Below are 22,256 nucleotides of genomic sequence, written 5' to 3'. Positions count from 1 at the left end.
AGAACCAAAAACACACAAACTGTATTTAAAATGCACATAAACCATTAGTCATCCTTTGCTTTTCGTGCCACGGAGATTTCTCTGTGACATTCAGATGATTCAAGGGGTTGTTTAGTCAATCATTGCACACTCAGACCTGCTTTATGAGTCAAGACTTGATGTTAATGACACTGAGGGCCGTTCAGTGTGTGACTGTATCTGTGTGTGTGTCGGAAGCTGAGTCGGCGAGTCAAGAGTGGGCTTTGACTGAAGTTTGATGGACGACACTCACTATAGACCATAAAGAGCGGCGTTTCTGTCCGCATGAGAGGGCCCTTTGTTACGGTCGCTCTGCGGCTGATGATAGCCAGGCTGACATTATCGACCTCGTGCGGTTATGAGTTGGCAGTCATGCTTTATGACAACAGTTGACAGCACATGCATTGATGGAGACAATAGAGAAAGTTACATGGAGAGGAGTTTGAGATTTCCACTGCCAGTACCTGATTCCGCCGTGGAAGAATGACAGAGTGATGCACAATGAGTCAATGGGGGATTTTTAGGACTATCTTGGATACGCGAAAAAACAGGAATAGTTTATCTAAAAATAAAAACTCTCATTTATGCACCCTCACAAAATGAGCCGTTTTGAAGAATGTTCATGCTGCTCTTATATTGTAACAATGGCCTGTCAAGCTCCAAAAATTAAATAAAAAAGCACCAAAAAACGTTCTAAATGTAGTCCACATGACAATATTCCAGAGCCAAATGGCAGCTTCGTGCACAATAAACCGAAATTTAAAGGGGCTAAATCTAATAATGTATTAATCGCTTATTTATTGCCAATGTGTGAACAGCTTGTAACAGCTTGAAACTTCACTGAATTCCTAGGTTGTCTATGATAGCCTGATTTTTATGTGAAGAACTCTGTATGCTTTTGCCCGGAAACTCAAAAGGATGACGTTTATGCGCGCTCCCGAGAGCCTCTCTTCCGTTCATTGACACATGAAACAAATGCTTATACAATGTTCAGGATAAGGCCGAAAGAGCCATTCTTTCATAACAGTCTAATTTAAATTTTAATACATCCACATCGCTATGATCAGATGCTTTCTTAAATGCCGCTTTCTCCACGCTGTCATTTTTGTTGTGTGTTTGGTTTGTTATTGAGAGGAAAGCGAACGGCACATATTTATTTACAAATGTGTGGACAGCGTCTGGATGTTTCCTGCAAAGGTATTTCCAAATTTTTACTTCTAAAGAAAGAACGAAAAAGAACTTCGCTGTGAGTATATCATGGCCTTGAATCACGTTGAGTCTCTTGTACGTTACCTGAGCATAAGTTGCTGGCTGCAGTTCACTTAATGCCCACCGGTGTCACTAATAACAAGGGTTTCTGAATTCCACATATGGCCCATTTAAGTAGATATTTACAGAGGTTTTTCGCAAATCTCATTGCACTTCAATATCCCTTTAGAGAATGTATTTGGACTCTTAAGTCGCATATAATGTATGAATTCAATTGCATTAGATACAAAATATCAAAACAAGTGGGATCAACAAACCAAGTGCTAAAAAACAAACCCAATTTTTTGCACAAATTTCACTTAATTTTACAATGTCTTTTAACTAACTGGTGTTGTATGAAGTCAGTTCACAAAGGTGTCTTAGAACAGATGTAGTTTACATTAACAATGAACATATTTATCAGACAGAACCAAACAAACTTCTTTTTGTGAAATGTTAAATTGGTTTGATTGGCTTTCGGGCTTTTCTTGAATGGAAATAAGCAGCATGAACATTCGTCAAAACCTCTCCTTTTGTGTTCAATGGAAGAAAGTAAGTCATACGATACCATGGTGAGTAAATGATTTTCAATTTTGGATTAACTACCGCTTTTAAAACAAAATAGAATTATATTCTAAATGCTGTTCTAATCGCAAAAAAATCTATTCTAATCTACTTAGTTGGCCTTAATCTCATGATATAAATGTTATTTAGCTACAGTGAGAAGAAAAACGGACACCGGAAGAGAATGAGCGAGAGATTCTATAGCAAGTGAGATTAAATTATGGGACATGAGTCATGTTGATGTTACATCTTTATCGTGTGAGCTCTTTTCTCATGCTCTCTGGGTTTCCCCATATTGTCTCGAAAACAATCAGCTCTTGTTACACTGCCAGAGTGTGTGAGCATGTGTACACGGCAAAACTTAATACAACGCAATCGGACCGATGACCTGGCTTACAGACCCTCTCAAGAGGGACAGAGGACGTTGGATTCTTCCAGCTGGAGTGTGTTTGTGTGAGAGAGACAGAGTTTAGACATGTTATGTTCAAGTGAATAAAACGAGGGTGCGATGTCTGATACCTCCCTCTACAGAAGAACCGGATCTTGTGAGGATCCAGTGTTCACAGACACGCATCAAGGGCTTCAAGGTCCCCTCCATCAGTATCAGCGAATAAATGAGTACCGTAGTAAAACCCCCAAAATCTTAGCACTGTTGTCCAGGCTCTAAATCAAACGTGTTTCTAGACAAGCCCGTGCTCTGTTCCAGAGACGTTTTCTGGTGCAACATTAAGCACCGTCCTCATGCAATGGGGCGCTGGCACAAAAAAGCCATTTATCCTCTGCACAGAGGCCTGCAGGATCTGTGGCGTTCCTCAAAACCAACGAGCTGCCGCGGGCATTGCAGCCGACCAGCCAACGAGCCCATCAAAGAGATACACTTCCTGCCGGATGAAATCATAAAGGTTTTTCCAAGGCTGTTTTTAGGATGGCATCCCGGATTCACAATGATTGGTTAATGGATCCGGCACAAGTTGCGATTTGTCTCTTCAGCCTAATGTTTTTTTGTGTGGTGAGCAGGTGAGCTTGATGAGTAAATCTAGTAACATCTGATGCATCCCCTCCTGTCACCGCCAAAATATTCCCTTCATTGTTCGCTTCATAAATCCGGTGATTTCGACCGCAAAAATACAGCTGTTTCCGTTGGTTTCCCTCATGCATTTTTGATTAAACCTCTGTGTCTGCACACCCTAAAGAATCCAGCCACGCCCTGTGAGGATGCCATATGGTGATGGAAAATAGGCTTTGTTAGGTCTTGTTTACTAACTGGTAAAAAGGCAAAGACTTGATGCAACTAACAGACTGCTACCTGTCCTGTTGACTGCTGGAGCTGGAACCAGAATCCCTTCGCGCAGCTCCGCTGTGGGGCTCGGTTCTGCTTTCTTCAGCTCCGTCGTGGGGCTCGGGCAAACTGAGAGCAACTTCATTCATTCTTCGTGCACAACAGCCTCCTCGTCTGAATACCTGCAGATTGAGAAAAACGGTGTATTTTCTATCATAATTGACCTTAGTGAGACGTGCAAGACACGGGTGTTCTCGAAGCATGTCAATGCAAAAATCCCAAAAATGTAATTGATCGCCTTCAGGGCTTCCTCACTATTGTGACGCAGGGAAAAGCTACTTCTGCTGGTAAACATAGTTATATATTGTGTAATAAGGGGACTAACTTACTATCTTGACAGAGAGAACAAGAAGGGCCATGCAGGGGATGATGAGCACCGCCAGGAGCCCGTGAATCGCTCCGTTCATACCGTTCTTCTGTCTGCTTTGACCTGCCACAACATAAAAGCAAATTCCCTTTTTAGTTCTTACGTGTAAACTACACTATATAGCAAGAAGTATGTGGACATATGAACACCACACCCATTTGTGTTTAATGAGCATTTAATTTCAAAAGCATTGGCATTAATAAGGAGCTTATCCTCCCTAGCGTCTTCCATTCTTCCGAGAAGGCTTTCTATATGTTGGGACATTTGCTTCCATTCAAACACAAGAGCATCAGTGAGCCAGTGTTAATTTCCTGAATGAAATTACTGACGAAAATGGTTATTAAACTTGTATTATGTTCGAATTTTGGGTACGATTTTTATGTTGCGGTTTAAATGGACCCTAATTGGATTCAAGTAAAAATGAGGTAAAAACAGTAAACCTTTAATATTAATACTTCTCACACATTCCAACAAAAACAAATTATTTTTAAAACTGTATTTACCAACTATTTTTAACCATTTTTGAAATGCGAATATTTGTAACTTTTTAAATGAAAATTTTAAAATGTGTTTTTTTTTAAAATTATAAATGGTTTTGTTTTATGTTTGTGTGGTTTCCTGGAGCTCAAACAGAAGAGCGAGACGCTAGCAACGCCAAAATCATGCATTTCAAATACTTGAACTGATAAAAATGTACGCCTTCAACACATTTCTTTGGTATAAAAGTGTCTGCCAAATGCATAAATGTAATTTTAAATACTCTCAGAGGGTAGTTGAGAAACTGACATGAAAATGGTATACATTTTTTTCTTTTTCTTTTGGGTGTGTGCATGGTTAACCATGAAATTGCAGGTGAAATAGCCCGTGAACATCAAAATCATCAGAATTTTTTTACACACATTCCACAACACTTCAGGGTGTCAAAACTTTGCAGGCCTGCTCATGACCCTAAATGAGAAACTGTCACAAAATTAAAAAAATATATCCTTGTTTTAAGTTAATATTTAAATAATTTAATAACACATTCACACATTTTTTATCAAATCACAAACCCCAAGATTTTAAGAAACTCTAAATTTTGTAATTTTAGCAGGATTTGATTATTGGTAAAATGAAATGCATCTTGTACAAATGAGATTAACCATATATAAAAGTTACATGCTAATCAGAATTCGTGTTGTGAATACGGTCTTTCCACAACAATGCACTAAAACACAGACAATGAATAAAAAAAAATATCATAAATAATTCATAATACTGTATTACAATATTTTAGGAGCTCACGTTCTCACAACAAGGACAGAATTCATATTGTATTAAAATGTTTTAATATTTAATTTAGCACTTTCTGTCAACTAAAACTCAACATTATATTGAGAATACTTAACGAATTTTACATTTTTAAAGAACAAGACAAAAGTCTAAGTTAAAAACAGGTCTGGGCTTTGTAGAGGCCTGTCAAGTTCCGCCACACCAGACTCAGTAAATCATATCTTTATGGAGCTCAAGGACTTTCTCATTCGGGACCCTCCGAAAAACACAATTTCGTACAATTCTCGAGAATGCCACTGCATGCTTGGTTAACGCTACCCTCCTGCTTTACAAACAGCAAGACTACTGATTTACCTTCTATAGTGTGTGCTTTGCACACATATGCTCACATTTTGCATGCATGTACTAAAGTTTGAACAATCTCATGAATGAATCTGCCTCCTTGGAACCCTGAAAAACATCAGCAGTTTTCCACAGAATTTGAAATTTGACATATCCGCTGCTTTATCATCTTTGCATCCATTCTGTAGAATTACATCCATTCTGCAGATATTTCCCCTCCAAAAACCTCAGATTCCATCTACGTCTGCTCATGCATTATATACATAACAAAACAATATTCTGTGCATTCACCTGGTGTGAAAGGAGGAGCTGCGGGGGTCTGGCAGGGGGGAGGTGTGCAGTGACGAAACTCGCCCAGAGTGGACCCGGCCACTGAAAGAACCTCTTTAACATGGTTGAAGTAACGTCTAGTTGGCCACTTTACCCTTTTGTAGTGACATTCGAATGTTTGCATCGTCACCTCCTAGCGAAGACAAACAAACCAGAGTGAGCCGACAGCCGTGACAACGTTTCAAAGAATACCAATGTAAATTAGAGAGAATTACCAGCTCCTCTCCCTCCAGAGTGAAACGAAAACCCTGCAGCATTGTTATAAAAATAGTGATGTTGGCTTTATTGGTGGACAGGTTGCCAAACTTGAGGGCCAATGTTCTTAAACTGCTTTCAACTTTATACAGGTTTACATATAGCCAGCAAGCTCCACCCTTAAATATCAGAAAAGAAAAATGTTTAGGCGTCACAAACCACAACAAATGTTTATGTTTCTCCATATGAAACATAATGTTTTATCTGCTGATGGCCTAAAAATGTATTTGGACACTTGCATGAAATATCAAAATTTCAAACCAAGGGCTATTTAGTTCATGCATGATTGCATTTTCAAGACATTTCCAGGTAAAAAGTTTGTTTGGTTTACATGATGAAACAGATCAATTGAATTTTTTTTTTATGAATACCAAAAATGTTTGTAAAGAGGAAAGCTTTGCATCATTTGTTTGACATGTGGTGTGATATTTAATCCTTTAACGCAATTAAATTCATACATTAAGCGCAGCTCAATTGTCCAAATATGATTTTGGGCCACTGTAGATGCATCCGTATTATCAAATATTATCCTGCAGCACACTAACCACATCCTTGGTGATGAAGTCGATAGGAATTCTGTAGTCACTGGGAATGTTCTCACTCTGATGGGTTGAAAAACAAAAATTGGTTGGCTGTATAAAATGTACCATTTCAATTGGAAAAAAAGAAGAAGAAAAACAAAAGACAGAAAGAAAGGCCTGACTAGTGTAGAAAAATTGAACAAATGTCATTGATTTCCCTGCTGGAAAATCAGCCTAAGATGGTTTGTTGCTCTAAGTCTCCAAGCAGGCTAAGCTGGTCTTCAACTGGTCCTTCAGCGTGACCAGACGAGAAACAGCTCAAAATCCCTCTAAAACCAGTCTGAGTGACCAGTAAACCAACCAGCCTGAATAAAAACTCAGTTGCAGATCTTACCAATGTTTCCAACGTGGCCACATCATCAGTTAAAGGGCTTCCAAAAACACCTGAGCACGTCACAAGCCCAGAAAAAAGCAACACTATTACACAAATGCTTTCTCCGATCTGTAAGGAAAAAGTCTCAATGTGGTTACAGTATTAGAGACAGTAGCCTAAATAACGCCTGTCTGAACATGATCACGTGTCGTGTTCTTAATCATTATAATTTTACAAGACAACCCCAATAAGTACTGAAAAGTAATCAACGATTGAATAGAAATTGAGATGGGTGTGCGTGCGCGTCCCCAAAAGTGCGTGTACTCACCTTAATCTCCCTCATGTGGAACATGGGATTATTAAAAACAAATCAGCCGTACGTCTCCTTACTTTCTTCGCTTTCCCTGGCAGCGGAATGCAGGCATGTTTCCGCCTGCTCATCTGAATGGAGATAATCACAGGACGGGATGGGGATCAGTGTTTGTGGCGTGTCTTTCTCCTACGGTCCCGATGGAGAGCATGGCGTGCTGAGCGCGCGACGCCTGAAGCGCTTCTGTGAATTGAATGGGGGCGGATGGACTTGTCCTCTGTGTTTAAGAGGTAGGGCGCTTTGACTCACTTTTATGTGTAAAATAGATAAAACTGTTCAGAGGAGGTTCTTCTGTGACTCACCCAGACCTCAATCACAAGTGACATGGGAGTTTGGTGTGTGCCTTTCTTAAAAAAAAACGAAAAACCAGCTTAAACCATCATAAGAAGGTTTGCTGGTCTTTGCTAATTTGACCTGGCCTCCAAACTGCTCCAAAGCTAAAACCAACCACACCAAATAATAAGAACCTCAATGCCTTTACAACCAGCCTAACAAGCTGAGAAGTGGCCAAAAACTCCTAAAACCAACTTAACCAGATGAAAAGTGCTTTGAAAACTAACCCGAACAGCCTGAAAACCAGTCAACAGAGGACTAACCAACTGAAAAGTACCCAAAATCCCCTTTGAAATCTGGCTGACAAGCTGAAAGTACCCAAAACCCTGACCAGGTTAGCAGGGCAGCTCAGGCTATAAAGATAAGACGTTCACACATTATATTTGGCTAAACTAAAATGGTTTTCTGGTGTTTCTGACTGATCACTTGGTTTTAAAGTGGTTTCGGGCACTTTCCAGTAAGGTCATTCTGCGAGACTCTTGTCTCTTAAAAGAGCTTAAACCAGCTAATACCGGTTTAAGATGTTCTCTTTTCTTGTTAACACGGTAATAACAGTATGCAATTACAAGATAATGAGCAAAATGATTGCACCATTATGTAATCAAGTCTCCTTCATTTATACAGCGCTTTTAACAATATTGATTATTTCAAAGCAGCTTTACAGTAATAATAGGAAATTGAAGTAACAGAGATTGTTTGGCTTTACAGCAGCTCTAGAATAAAGATATTGTCCAGCTAAAGTTAATCCATTGTCCATACTCAAACTTTTTTTAACCCTAATCCATCATTATTATTAAATAATGACCAGTGTAAACAAGAAATACACTGTAATATGAACCCTAAAATGTGGTTTATAATTAATAAACACACAGACACAAATATATATGTGTGTGTGTTAATATTATATATAAATGATTCATTAAATAATATTGTTTAATAATACAATTCAAATAATTTTTCAAATAAAAAGCTTCTGTGTTAACTTTAAGGCATTAGTTATTTGTTCATAATGCTTGAATGTCAACATACTCAAACTTTTTTACTCTAACTAAATGCAATCTGCATACTGTATATTCTGCTAAATTATAATGAAACATTTGGCCTCACAATTAAACATGACCCATTTTAACATTTAAAATCTTGCCTAGGTTGTATATTTTTAGTTTTTGAAGTAAATTTCACTCCATTAACAGCATAACATAAACATAACATAAACCCAAGTGTGCAGTGATGATGTGTACACTGCCATCTAGTGCTGACTGACAACTGGTTTGCAATTAACTACGAAATGTATGATTGACAGGTGGATTACGTTTTGACAGAACGGGTACATCTTCTACTTGAGAAACAATATAGGGTGAAGTTTAAAATCAAATATCTCATCCAAGAAACATTCCACCCATGTCATTATAAAGAGGCACCTTTTCAACATTCAATTATTAAGGTGAAATACATTTTTCTGATGCTGATTTTAGTAGCTGAACAACATATTAAAGATCAGAAAAACAACTAAAGAACAATATTTATTAACAACCATTTAATGAGTTACATAGCATGAAAAAGTTGCATTGTGCTTTTGTTGTAATCTTTGGGACGTCCACTGTGTATAAAGAAGGGTGTGTAGGTGACGGCTTAAAAATGGACTTGGTTAATGTTCAAAGCCAATTACACCAAGTACCATGTGTACTGTGCATTTGACATTTGAGTGGTTTTGACACAAAGAGATAAAATGGTGTAGTGGTAAACACAAATCTGAGGTGTGTGACAGGTAGGAAATCAAAAGACTCGATCTTAGAAAAAAAAAAAAAAGTACACCTGAGAAAGAATCATTTGTCATTGCATCTGGCCAAACATGAAGGCACAAAGTGACAGCAAGAGCTCATTTCCTCTTGCGGGGGCTCTTTTCTGAATCCACCTTTCTTTCTTCAGTGTCCTTCTTGCCGCCCCGGGTGGACAGAGAAGCCGCGGGGTTTTTCTCCACGGTCTCAGAGGGCTCTTTGGTTTTCTTAGTTTTGTGATCAACTGAAGCTGGTCTGGGTTTCTTCCCTCCTGAAGCCCAGGAAAAGACGGCTTTGATGAGGAAAATGCCGACCAAAGTAGCTAACAGTGTTGAAAGCACCAGGGACCCCGAGAGGCCTTTGACGTGTCCCCGAATGTGGCTCAGGATTTGGCATACAGGCGTGTCTGAGCTGGGCTGCTTTGGGAATTTCTCCTGCGCGCAAACAAACATGTTTCAGCGTTCATTTGTAGTCAACGGGAAATCACAACTTAAACTATTTGCCTTCCCAATGCATATTACTGTGAATGATTCATGTCTGTCTTCTACTTTACCTTTAGTCCAGACTCATCTAACAGTTTCTCAAGCGTCGGATCATCGAGGGTCACAATGGGGAAAAACTCCTCTTTGTACTTCCGCCTCCACCAAGCCTGCAGATGGGTCCTTCCAAAACAACAAATAAAAGTACAGTAAACCTGAGAGCGGATTCAGGCTGGTATTCGGCTTTATAAATGTTTATTATTTTTATTATTATTTCTATTTCTGGACAGTTAAAGCTGCAGTCTGTAGTTTTTCCTCTTTGTCGCCATCTCTGTTCGAAATCTGCAATTGCAGTTATTCGCGGAATTATCAACTTTACGTGCGTTGTGCCTCGGCATGGCAAAGCGCGGATGAATCCAATGTTTTGAGGAGAATGTGCGGCTGTCAATCACCGCGCTGGTGGTGTGGATCCTGTCATTCGCAGTCACAGATTCTACTTTTTGGAAGTATGACCAAGATAAGAATTTTCACCGGAAAATGTAATCAGAACAACAAGTAACATCCACTTTTGTTCTGACCAACTAAGGGAAAAAAAGCATTGCAGTAAATCGCGCCGAATAAATCTAACGATCGCTTATCATATGACGTCGAACCGTGCAAATTATACTTTGTTCTCAAATTGTCAATGTTACCAACATCAGCTTTGCGTGACTACATTTAACGCCCTTCCGATGTTTATCCTTGTTTTCGCATGGGCCGGTTGCAGTCTCTTTTTTTCTCCAAAGTCTTTTGCGTTTTACAACTGGTGAATCTCCAGTTGTCACTGGTGATTGTCGTTTGAACCTTTCTGGATCCGCCATCAAATTGATACGTTTATTTATATAAAATGCTGTGAGAAAAGGCTATAAATCTCCACCACCAACATCCTCACACTCAAAGCCCGCTAGCCGAGACTCCTCCTTTATGTGTACAGATTAGGGGTGGCACGGTACATGAAAAAACATCCGAACCGTTCGGTTCGCTTGTCTCGGTTCGGTGCGTGTGTGCGTCGCGCGGTTCGACGCATGCGCAATGTAGCCTTGTGCCCGTGCTACTGCTAATACAATGCTAAATCATAAATCAGACAAATGTAGAATAACATTACAATGTCCAGCAATCGATTTAAATAGTACACTGGGTTTACTTAGACATTTAATGAGATCAACTCCACTAGGCTATATGTTGTTTTTTTCACGTGAATAAATAGGCTACATAGATCGACTGTTCCACGTACCGGTATGTACTTTAATGGTCCAGTGGCAGAACTTGCCAAGCGTGTCAAAGGTTCTGAGTTCTAATCTGCACTCGTATATATTTTTCTTTTTCATCAAAACCGATTATGTTTATCAGCGGTTGTATATCAAGCAGGGACAGATTTGTATGAATTTTGTTTTGTGATTTCATCGGAACGAATAGAGTAGCCTAGAGTGAAGAATGTGCGGCCGCTGCGGTGTGTGCGCGAGCCACGAGAACACTGTATCAGCGCCACTGATCGCAACGGCAACGAGCACTTTGATCACTTGATTAAAAAAAACACATTTCAGCGCTAGATTGCTTCTTATTTAACAAACGAACGAAACGAATACTTTGCTAGTTAACTGGAAATGTTTTATTTATTTGTATTGGTACATCCGTGCTGGGACATAATATCAACCCTGGCAAAAAGTGGTGACAAATAACTGTCCGACACAGCCCACGGGAAATGAGAAGCTGCGTTTTGCAAACACACCCCATTTATGAAATAAATTCATTAATAATTAGATAATTCAGCTATATATCATATGCTGAAGTAAATTTTTGGAGTGTTAAAGATTAAAAGAAAAAACAACAACAAGAACCGTACAGAACCGAAAACCGTGACCCTAAAACCGTGATACGAACCGAACCGTGGGTTTTGTGAACCGTGCCACCCCTAGTACAGATGTGACGTAATGACGCAAAGACATGCTCGAATTTTCTGTGGAAATCCACCAGTGCCACTGGAATTCAAAATATTATTACAAGCTTACCGTTTTGAATCGAGCTACGGCAAGCAGAGAGTTTTGAACATGGGCTGGTTATGTATTTGCTCAAATTTATTTTTGGATCATTTTTAAAAGCTACGGACTGCAGCTTTAAATTATTCTCTCCATTTACAAAAAAATCTAGCACTAATCTGAAACCACAATATAACTATGTGCAATATCTAAATGTGAATGGGCGTTAAATAGAAAGGAATAGAGCTCACTTGTCTTTGGCAGGGTCTGTGAAGTGGTAGTTGTAAAGCTTGGCTTTGATTAGAGCTGGTGGTTTCCGACTGAAGGGATACTGCGCTTCATCTACCTGAAGCAGACTAACCACTACAGGAAGGAAAAACAGGTTAACAATCTCAAATGTAGGCTGATAAGTACAGGGACCCCTGCTGTGGTCACTCACCCTCTGGTTTGCCCTGTAGGAGGCGCTGTATGAGGCCTGTGAACCAGGGGCTTTGATCGTTCCCCTCTTGAGCCGCCTGCCACATCAGCTGCTCCAGCCGGGGCTGGTAAGGTCCTACTACGGGTGGGGCGGTGTTCACATTTCCTGGTTTATACATGGGGTTCATCTCCTGCAACAGGATAAGAATACAGTCCACTGAGGATAAACTTTAACCTTTCCGTTGAATGAATACTTCATGGAAACAATGGCTGCCTGGGTCATTACTCAGAGAGTAAAAAAAGATTTGATTGTTGTTGCTTGGCATCCTTTCCCATGTCTTTCTCACCGTCCATGTCAGGCCATCATGGCTGCCCTCTAAAATGATCTCAGGCCTGCCCTCAGTGGAGATTACTCTGTGCTGGATCCCGTACGCCCCGACCAGCTGGTACCTCTCTACGGCACTGTACGCCTCTCGCACTTCAGGTAATATTGACATGCCTGTCATGGCGGTGTATGGAACCTGAGAGGAAACACCAACACACATGTACTTACATACAAACGCAGGTAAAAATGTTAAATTGCACCAGTTCAGTGTATAACAGCACTCCTCAATCTTTCTGACTCTGAGTCCCCCCATTGTCAAAGATTAATAATTGAAGGCCACCCAAGATTTCTGTTGTAAAGGAAAAAGTTGCTCATTTTCAAAACTTATTATTTACAGAAACTAGCAGTGGCTATATATAAATCAATTTAATTTGATTGAAATAATAAGATAAAATAATTATAAATAGAAGTTAAATAGCTGAATGTTTATTTACATGATTAATAATGAATTTACATGACTCACGTCATTTGTGATTTTTTATTAGATAATTTTTTACTCACAAATAGTCATTTCTCAGCAATTTCTACCCGATAAAATATTGTAAAAATGTATATTTGTTATAGAAATGTCCATGAGTTGGAATTTAATTTCATGACTATTTCAGGTCTAGAAATCACACTTTTAAGATTACTCGTAGTGGGAACCTGGTATAAAAAATTAAAAAAATGTTGAGAGAATTAATTTAAATAACAAATATGACATCGGCGCACATCTTGAGTTTTAGCTAATTTTAAAGCATATTTTCTCTTATTTTAAATCATTTTATGCCATCTTGTGGCCCCCTTGGAACTGTACAGAGGCCCTAGCTGGCCTGAGAATCACTGATCTATAAAGATCATGTTTTATAATTATGGACAGCAGAGGGCACTGTATAGCTTGTATGTAATAAAAACTAGAACAATTAAAAGGAAACAAAAATTATATATACAATGTTATAACAATAATATAGGATTATCTTTACAGGAAATGCAAACAAATTAAGAAATGCAAAGTCACTAGTACAACTATGTAGCATTTGAGACTCAGAACAGTTATGCATAGCATTATCAATATGACTGGATGAGACGCAAAGCCTCCTAAAAATCACATAAATCGCACATCAGTTGTTACGTTGCATATGTAGGACATGTAGCTCACCACACTGAGGGCAAAGATGGCCACAGCAGCCGCCGTGATGACGGCCCACTGGATGAGGGACCACACTTTGCTGACCAAGCCTCGTGCGCACACACACCTGACAAAGGAAACAGATGTGAGATTTCTTGGCTTGCCTCCTGGAACAATGGACTTTGGCAAAATCACGAGCTGAAATTCGAAATCTTTTCTTTTTGTACAAACACACACATACACTGGCTTTCCATGTTTTATGGAGACTTTCCATGGACAATGATTTTTATACTGTACAAACTGTATTATTCGGTCCCCTAAACCTACCCATCTCAGAAAACCTGCATTTTTATAGTATGATTTATTAACCGTTTTCCCTCATGTTGACCAAAAACATCCACACAAGGCCAAAGATTTCTGCCATTGCCATCCCTAGCGATCATTTTGTCCCCACAATGTATGGTTTACCAGGACCACACACACACACACAAAAAATAATCAGATTCTCATAAGCATTCCTGATGGGGCTTACATTAGCATGGCGGCCACCGCTTCCCAGGTGAACGACAGCACACCAACCCAGATAGTGAAGCTCTGAAAATGCTTCAGCAATTCATCAAATTCCTTTTGAGAGAAATCTGAAAGAAAGCACAAATGAATAGATTAAAAAAAAATTATTCAATTAACTGATGCATTTTTTGGTGATATTTTGCCTCGTTGACATGGCAGAATAATGTTTCATATCACAAAACATCCTTGAAAAACAACAAATCAATTCATGGCAAGGCAGGTTAATGGGTGATTCTCACAAAATGTGCCAAAAAACATGTCTGGTTCACATTTCAGCCCATTATCAAAAGAAAAACTATGATCTTGCATACAGAAAATTATTGTATTGCTATTTTTTAGCACTGTAGCATTTTCATGGAACAAAAAAAGTTGGCACACCACAGTTCCATAAAGAAAATACATCTTTTTTTTGCATATTCTCACTAAAACCTTTTCTTATTCTCACTAATGTAATAAAATAAAAATAAAAAGATTTTTCAATGAAAACATTTAATGAAAAATATACTACATTCGCTTCTGATTTTGGAGTAAATTTATCAAACCTCAACATTATCTCCATAAGATTCATCCTCCTTACATTTTACAAAACAATTCAATTCTAAGCTTGAATTCACATATTTATAAATCTGTTACCAAACTAAAAGGAAGCATCAGATACATTTTTGCAAATCAGTTAGCAAATATACATATTTATTTTCACACTCACTGGTTTTGGATGACAGGGTTTTGTTTTCCCAGTTAATCTGCAGCTTGAAGAGAATAACTGTACTGATCAGGATGAACAGGTAGGTGGCCAACTCCACCAGCACAACCAAAACACAGAGGAAAGTCTGTGCGCAGGCTGAAAAGCACAGGCACACACTCAAATTAAAGCTAATAAGCGTGTTGGGATCTTCACACATTGAACACTAGTTTGATACCGGCAGAACAAAAAGATTTCATTAACATCTCCTTTGATGCATTTTTCCTGAGATTGCATTAATGAGCCCCTTAATCAGATCATTAGTGCAAATTCTGCTACTACCCCACCAGAAATAACTGCACAAAACAGAAGTTAGAGATATGAGCTCATACCCCTGGCCTTTTTTTCCTGGCCCTTCTTCTTCTTCAGAATAGCACTGGAGTTGAAGTGTTCGTCATCCAGCAACGAGACGCTCAGGGCGATGCTCAGCAGGTTCAGAAGGCCACAGTTACCAGTGAGGATGTGGCAGAGCTGAAGAAACAGCTGACAAAAATGGTATAAAAAGTGGTATAAGTGAAAAAAATACTTGCAGTAGAACACACACACACACATATTTATATATAATATTAGCTGTTGATGCTTATATATATTTAAAACAAACCTGAACATAAAAGCTGAACAGTCTCAAGCGGCGAATGGGAGCAAAGAACGTCATAAGAGGAATGGTGATCTCGCACTGCAACACAGCCACGGCTCCTAATCTCAGCAACCAATCAGGGAGCTGATGGACGAACCAGGCCAAAGGAGTGGGACTCATCTGGTTCTCAAAATGATGACTCAGTGCTGCAAAAGAGATGCTCGAGTTTTCAAAGCACTGTAATCTACAGATGAGTCAGTTTGTCCCACACAGATGTGCTGTCTGCCTCACAGTTCTTGGCTATTTTTACCATTACTTCATGCAAATTCAAATATTAATTAATTCATAGCCTTTTCATTTCTCAAGTATTTAAGTCACTAGATTTTCAAAACCATATACCAAAGGCTGTTTTTATATAACACAAATCAGTTCATTTCCAGCAAAGTGACATAAGATTTCCTCATGAATAAGAGTGGGCGGCATGACGAGCACAAATTTACTGATCTCAACCAATACAGAATGAATGAATAATGTTAAAAATGATTCAATATACCTGACAGGCCGTACCACGCAGGGTCGCCTCTGGCCAGCTTACTCGCACCTGTGCAGAAGGTCAGCCGGAAGAACAGCCAGCGGGTCAACCAAAAGGTCACGGAGTCATGGCTCCGGTGAGAGGAGCCACAGCGGAGCAAACCCAGCGGAGCAACAAGCACAGCCAGAAACCCAGCCTCCAACAGCAGCATATCCCTATGAGACGATTACAGTGAATCAGAATTACAAACATGACTAGATTGTAGGGGTGTAACGATACGCGTATTCGTATCGAACCGTTCGGTACGAGGCTTTCGGTACGCATTACGTACCGAACGGTTCGTTGGACCATTTTTTTCTGGCGACCAAAATTTCGTTATTTCAAATGAAGGCGCGTCGCGGGTGGCAAGCGCGCAAATAGAGGCTGGCGCGACCACAACATCAACTGGCAAATGCAATGTAAGGAACGAAACTGAGCTACTCTTATTGTGTTTGTGTGGACCGTTTATCAGTTTTGACCTGTGAAGCGGGACTCGCGAGCCCTATGCGCGAGCCTGATCAAGCAACACCACACAGCGCTAAGAGTTCCAGACCAGTAAAGAAAGCATTTGAATTTCAAATGCTTTTTGAATTCGCCACTGAAGTAATAACATCGCTGCGAGATCTAGTGAGAAACATGCACATTTCTCTGTTATTAACGGATCAAACAGCGCTGACGTGGAAACCAGGAAGAAACATCGTGCCATCCATGAATTAACTGGCTGGTGTCCACAGATGAGCAACATTCACCGTGGAATGGATTTGCTGTAGTAACACTAACTGCAAGGTATGGAAGTTTGTCAGGAATAGTGGGCTATAATGCTTTCAAGTAACATTACGTCTGTTTTATTTTGACATTATGAATACAATTGCTGCCCTCAAATGTTAATCTGAACTAAAATAAACCTTTGTTTATAACTAGCCTACTACAATATTACATTTCATTTTGTCCAAGGAGCTGTTTTGTTTTATATGCTCATAAGAAGAGTCAAGTATAGCTCCATTATTGCTCAGTAAAAAAAGCAACAAAAAATAATAATAAAAAAAATCATACTTTATGATGTTAGTTTCATTAAATAAAATAATAATAATAAAAAAAAATTAATTCAAGGAAATTTCTCTGGCATTTATTTATTTTTGCTGTAGCCTATGGAAAACGTACCGAACCGAACCGTACCGAACCGTGACACAAGTGTATCGTATCGAACCGTGAATTTTGTGAACCGTTACACCCCTACTAGATTGATATCATTTCTTAAAGGAATAGTTCATTTAATGAAAGTTCTGTCATCATTTACTCACCCTCAAATTTTTTCAAACCTGTTTGAGTTTCTTTCTTCAGCTGAACATAAAAGAAGATACTTTGAAGAATGTCGGTAACCAAACAAGTGTTGGACCCCATTGACTTCCATAGTATTTTTTCCCTACTATGGAAGTCAATGGGGTCCATCAACTGTCTTTACTGACATTCTTCAAAATATCTTCCTTTGTGTTCAGCAGAAGAAAGACATTCATAGAGGTTTGAAAGAACTTGAGGTTGAGTAAATGACATCATTTTCATTTTTAAGTGAACCATTTCTTTAAAGGTGCTCTTAAGCGATGTCACGCGTTTTTTACGCTGAAACATTTTGTGTCACATACAGCAAACATCTCCTCACTATCCACTGGCTGCCTGTCCCCTGAACACACTGTAACAAAAAAAAAAAAAAACGCGGTCTCTGTGGACAGCCTAGGCTCCACAAACGGCAAGAAAAACAAACTGGCCCAGCCTGGACCATGAAACATAACAAACAGTGTTCCAGCCAATAACCGACAAGAATGATTTGGGGATGGGGGTTGGGGGGGTTAGTGCGCGTGCACATGTGGGGAGTGGAGGAGAGAGAAGCATGAAGCGGGAAGTTAGCTAGAGGAGAGATGTACTAGACAATGACAACGACTAACGTTAGAATTATATTCTCTTGAATTTTGAAATGGCCGACACACGACGCCCCGATGAGCAAATAGCAAAGAAGAGGGAAAAGGAGAAGGAACACACGAAATCCCAAATTTACATCGGAAAAGCCTGTTTCAGAAATCACGGAAGGGAGGGGTAGGGACGGGATGAGGAGGAGGGAGGGTCGAGCTAGCCTCCGTTTTGTTTGACAATACTTCGAACGTCAACAAGATGTGACGTCACCCAACATCGCTCAGAGCACCTTTAAGAAAAGAGCCCACCAGCAAATCTCTATATTCTTGTTCTTAGATATGTCTGGGTTCTTCAAATACGAGTCTGATTTTTGACAATTTTGTTAGAAAAGTAAAAGCACAGTCCACTAACCACTGATTAGTAATTTAGTGGACTGCAATCACATTAAATTTAATGGGCAGGCACATAATATGCAGTAATGTTTGCGGGCAGTTTTCCCTCTCATAAACATCATTTTTCTGCTGCAGAGAATCTGACTTGCAAATGCCCCAATTATGAGCCTCAACAGCAATGGAGAAATAACAAGCAGTTACGCCAGTGTCGGTTATACCAAACAATACAAGGTCAACCTGCAAGTCATATATGACGACTTGAGGAACTCACCATTCAGACCGAAGGAAGTCTCCCCCAACCTATAAAACAAAACATATAAATGTCTCAATTATGATTCCACAGGGGCAACAAATCGAATATGCACCTGAGATGCACAATAGTTGTATGCACTTAAATAGCTTTTAATTCTCTGACAGGAGGCATTTACTAACATTATACAGTGAGAGGTAAAGGGCCCACAGGCAGAGGTAGATCAGGCTGTCCCTCAGGGGTCCCAGCAGCACAGCACCCAGGCTCAGCACCACTCCGAGCAGGCAGATGAGCTCCAGGGCCTGCTGGGGCCCCAGACCCAGAGACGGCCCCAACCACAGCAGGGACGGGGAGGCCTCCAGCTGCTCCAGAAGGGGCCGCTGCACTTTCGGCATCTGGAGGCGCACAGGAACAATCCCCTCATCTCCATACAACCCTGTCCAGAGACACACAAACAGAGGCATGCTTCATGTCATTGCTGTGCAGGATTTAACTGTGAACATGTTATACCTTAATCTGACTTAGAAACAACTTTCCTTTTCAATAAAGAGACGGAAAGGCATAAAACGCATAACCAATGTACCGGTAGTCCGATTTAAAAATTAATGAGATGGTTCTTTAAAGGGATAGTTCACCCAAAAATTTAAAAAGTCATAATTTACTCACCTTCATGTCGTTCAAAACCTGTAAGACTTTCGTGCTTCTTCAAAACACGTATTAAGATATTTTAATGACATCTGAGAGCTTTCTGTCCGTCCATTGACAGTCTACGCAATCAATAAAAACTTTGTAAAGCTTGTGATTGTGAGCTTCAGCAAGAACCAATGAGGTTTGTTCTTGTGCGTCAAGCAGGTTCAGTTGAGCTTCTGTTTATGTACACTGATCAATGTTTATATGTAAATATGTAATATGTAAACCACTCAATTCATATGGATTAGTTATACGATCTCTTTATGAAGTTTCTGAAGTGTCAAAGTGGTAGTTGCTTAGACTGTCAATGGAGGGACAGAAAGCTTTCAGATTTCATTAAAAAAGATCTTCATTTGTGTTTCGAAGATTAACAAAAATTTCGGTTTGGAACAACACGAGGGTGAGTAAATGACAACTTTTTTCATTTGTGGGTGAACTAACATTTTAATGAATTGTCAAAAGGACTGTATTTTATAACTATATTTTATTATAACTATACTTGTGCATATCATTATTAAATATTTAGGCAAACACATTTTTTGATAAAACTATACTCCTGTTAACAAATGAATGAAAAAAAGCCCATTTTACTTCCATAATGTGAGAAATGTGTCAAATTCAGGAAGTAAAATAGGATGTGAATGCCATTTTATTTTGACTTTAAATATGTTTTGATGAGTGAGGTATAAAAGGAGGTAATATGGAAAACATATATGGCATATTTCATCAGGGGCTGATTAGAAACATTGGTGGCGGTGACAGACTGCTCATGTTCTGCACACAATACAGCATGTTGTGCTTGTTTGCTCAGTGGTAGTAAAAGCACAAAGCATCAAGCTGTAAACATTCATTCAACAGAACACAGGCACACACTGCCATGACAATGAGCAAAACACAAACCCGTCCTGTGAGTTTTGAATGCCTCAAAACAAGCACAGACACCCCAGATGTTCCAGCAGTGGATGCAAACAGGTGCACTGTAAAATACCGCTTTAGGCGACTTGCTAAGTTACAATACACCGACTGACATTCATTACAGAGAGATCAGGAAATACTACTTTCCCTTGTTGCAGAACCTTGACAAACGGAGCTAGTTTTTAATGTAACTAAAGTCTTTAAGGTGGATGGCAGTTAGCGGAGGGGCAAAGTTGCATGGTCACATTTTTTGGCATGCAAGCCACAGCAAGAGTGCGCGTATAGCAGGCTGGTTTGAGTTAGAGAACAGGCCGCGTATTGTGCCAGTGCCAACGTATGACTCACGGTTTCTCTTTGAATGCTCTTTGAAGACCCAGTTCTGCCTCAAGCGGCTCCTCCAGGCACACTGTCTTGAGGATCTCTTACCATGTGGGGAGATTCCATGTGCTTTTCCCAGAACCATCATAGATTGTTAAACCATTGCCACCAACTAAGCTCACACTGCTTTTAGGAAGAACGCACCCCTGGAGTTTAACCCTGACTGGAATATATCTTCAAAAGAACTGAAAGTCTGCGAACATGCCTTCTTTTGTCGAGTTTTAAACATGCAGCTGGGCCACCAACATCCCAACTCAAATTATCAAATGGGAATAGAGCTATTATGAAGTGCATATGATTTCCATTATCTGTGGGAAACAGTCTGATGGTGGCCAGATTTGGCAGTCTACACCCTACAATACAAGGATAGACGTGAAACTGCTCTTTTAATTCTTTCAAATAAATAATATAAAAGTGCATAAGTTATTATTGAACTGAGCAAAGTATTTAAAGGGAGAAGGTTATGTTAAATCCACTGTTGTTAACTGTTCTATAGTCTATACAACATTTAATTCACTATTATACACTAAAGAAAAACAGAGTAATCCCTTTAATTTGACAAGGGAAATTGCAGTAATTAATTACTTTGTGGTAATGTACCGGTATTACACACAACATTAATATGGATGCAGATTAGACACAGCTTGCAAAATACTGCACTTGGTAATACATTGCAAAAGCATGAGTCACAATGGCAAAGAGATGAACGCTTGTTAAAAAGAACTTTGCTGTTGCATGGGATCATAGGAGATTATTGACATAAATATCTTGGTGCATGCCGTAGAATTAGTTGGGGGGAAAAAGAGCCTTTATTATGAATACGCCATAGCATACACATGGCATATGCATAGCGCATTTTAGGGACAAAAAGCTCACAGGCCCCTGAGTGATGACGGGTCACTACAGTGCGCACTCAGCACTAACTGGCGGGGTTCCTAAAATCAGCACATGTGGAGGAATTGAAGCAATGCTGGTTTATTCATACGGGCATCTGAAATCCTGTTTAAAATATTAAATATACAAATCAGCTAGAATGCGTCGTTCTGCACGGAGATGCGGTTTGTGCACGAGGTCCTTCAAAAGTTTGAACTGAAACTGGTCACCCATGACAGGAGAACGAACGGTTAGCGCCGAATGAATGAATGAACCAAAGGAACCCCGTTTTGTTTTCGCCGACATTCCGCAACAGTTCAAGTTCAAGTGTATGCGCAACCATTCATTACTGCCGCACCCAAAATCCTCCATAACCGCCAAACATCCACCTTCAAAAAAAAGGAGAAACTTCCCTACCTGGTATTTGAACGTAGATGGATGAAAAAGCACACACGTATATAAGTGCAATGCTGATCAAGAACATTCGTCTGGGAGTTTTTACTTCCCCCATCTTGGCGGCTTGCTGCAGGGATGAGGTGTCACTTTGTTTCGGGTGATTCGAGAGCTGATGCTCATTGGAAAAATGAAGTGGAATAGCAGGGGTGGAGTTTGAATTAGTGATGAGAAGTCCGACTCACTTCCGCGAATCGGTTCTTTTGAACTGTTCGTTCAGATCTTTTACGTCAGGACGTAATCATAGCACGTGGTCCCCGAGATTTAAACGAAACGTTCCAAAATATCCATTTTGATATGTAGCACATAAGTTATTTAGAACCTAACTTTAGTTTGCATTTTTGACCATTTTCAAATTAATTTACAGGTACTGAAATTGAAATGTTTATTAAACCAACTCTGTTTCGAATGAGAGTTAATAAAACC

The 22,256-nt window shown here is 39.6% G+C and overlaps 2 protein-coding genes across 2 annotated transcripts; both read right to left on the bottom strand.

The window, feature by feature from the left end:
- Nucleotides 1-106: 106 nt before the first annotated feature.
- Nucleotides 107-8,703, bottom strand: kitlgb (kit ligand b). Its single transcript, XM_082167103.1, has 8 exons — nt 6,958-8,703; nt 6,651-6,758; nt 6,281-6,337; nt 5,696-5,854; nt 5,442-5,613; nt 3,499-3,599; nt 3,137-3,291; nt 107-3,037 (listed from the first exon to the last, which is right to left on the bottom strand). The coding sequence occupies exons 1-8, from the start codon at nt 6,979-6,981 to the stop codon at nt 2,995-2,997; spliced, it is 819 nt and encodes a 272-aa protein (XP_082023229.1). The 5' UTR covers nt 6,982-8,703; the 3' UTR covers nt 107-2,994.
- Nucleotides 8,704-8,842: 139 nt separating this feature from the next.
- On the bottom strand, nt 8,843-21,964 carry lmf2b (lipase maturation factor 2b). Its single transcript, XM_082167079.1, has 14 exons — nt 21,795-21,964; nt 18,704-18,957; nt 18,543-18,571; nt 15,957-16,150; nt 15,428-15,609; nt 15,159-15,309; nt 14,791-14,925; nt 14,047-14,152; nt 13,545-13,641; nt 12,369-12,542; nt 12,044-12,212; nt 11,856-11,967; nt 9,664-9,772; nt 8,843-9,544 (listed from the first exon to the last, which is right to left on the bottom strand). Exons 1-14 carry the CDS (start codon nt 21,886-21,888, stop codon nt 9,212-9,214), a joined length of 2,139 nt encoding a protein of 712 aa, XP_082023205.1. The 5' UTR covers nt 21,889-21,964; the 3' UTR covers nt 8,843-9,211.
- Between the last annotated feature and the right edge of the window lie 292 nt (nt 21,965-22,256).

The sequence above is a fragment of the Leuciscus leuciscus genome (assembly GCF_965113295.1).
Source record: "Leuciscus leuciscus genome assembly, chromosome: 4".
In the NCBI taxonomy this organism is placed as follows: domain Eukaryota; kingdom Metazoa; phylum Chordata; class Actinopteri; order Cypriniformes; family Leuciscidae; genus Leuciscus; species Leuciscus leuciscus.
The sequence above is the reverse complement of the archived record's forward strand: the minus strand, read 5'-3'. Positions and strand labels throughout refer to the sequence as shown.

What these genes read in the sequence shown, in the direction of transcription:
- kitlgb (XM_082167103.1), bottom strand. Translation starts at nt 6,981, where the DNA reads ATGTTCCACATGAGGGAGATTAAG. An exon ending in TCCACATGAGGGAGATTAAG is followed by an intron (nt 6,759 to 6,957) that starts GTGAGTACACGC and finishes TTTTCCTTACAG; the next exon opens with ATCGGAGAAAGCATTTGTGT. An exon ending in TCCAGCAGTCAACAGGACAG is followed by an intron (nt 3,038 to 3,136) that starts GTAGCAGTCTGT and finishes GCATCCTCACAG; the next exon opens with GGCGTGGCTGGATTCTTTAG.
- lmf2b (XM_082167079.1), bottom strand. Translation starts at nt 21,888, where the DNA reads ATGGGGGAAGTAAAAACTCCCAGACGAATGTTCTTGATCAGCATTGCA. An exon ending in CATCTACGTTCAAATACCAG is followed by an intron (nt 18,958 to 21,794) that starts GTAGGGAAGTTT and finishes GTCTCTGGACAG; the next exon opens with GGTTGTATGGAGATGAGGGG. An exon ending in CCATCTTTGCCCTCAGTGTG is followed by an intron (nt 12,543 to 13,544) that starts GTGAGCTACATG and finishes GTTTCCTCTCAG; the next exon opens with GTTCCATACACCGCCATGAC.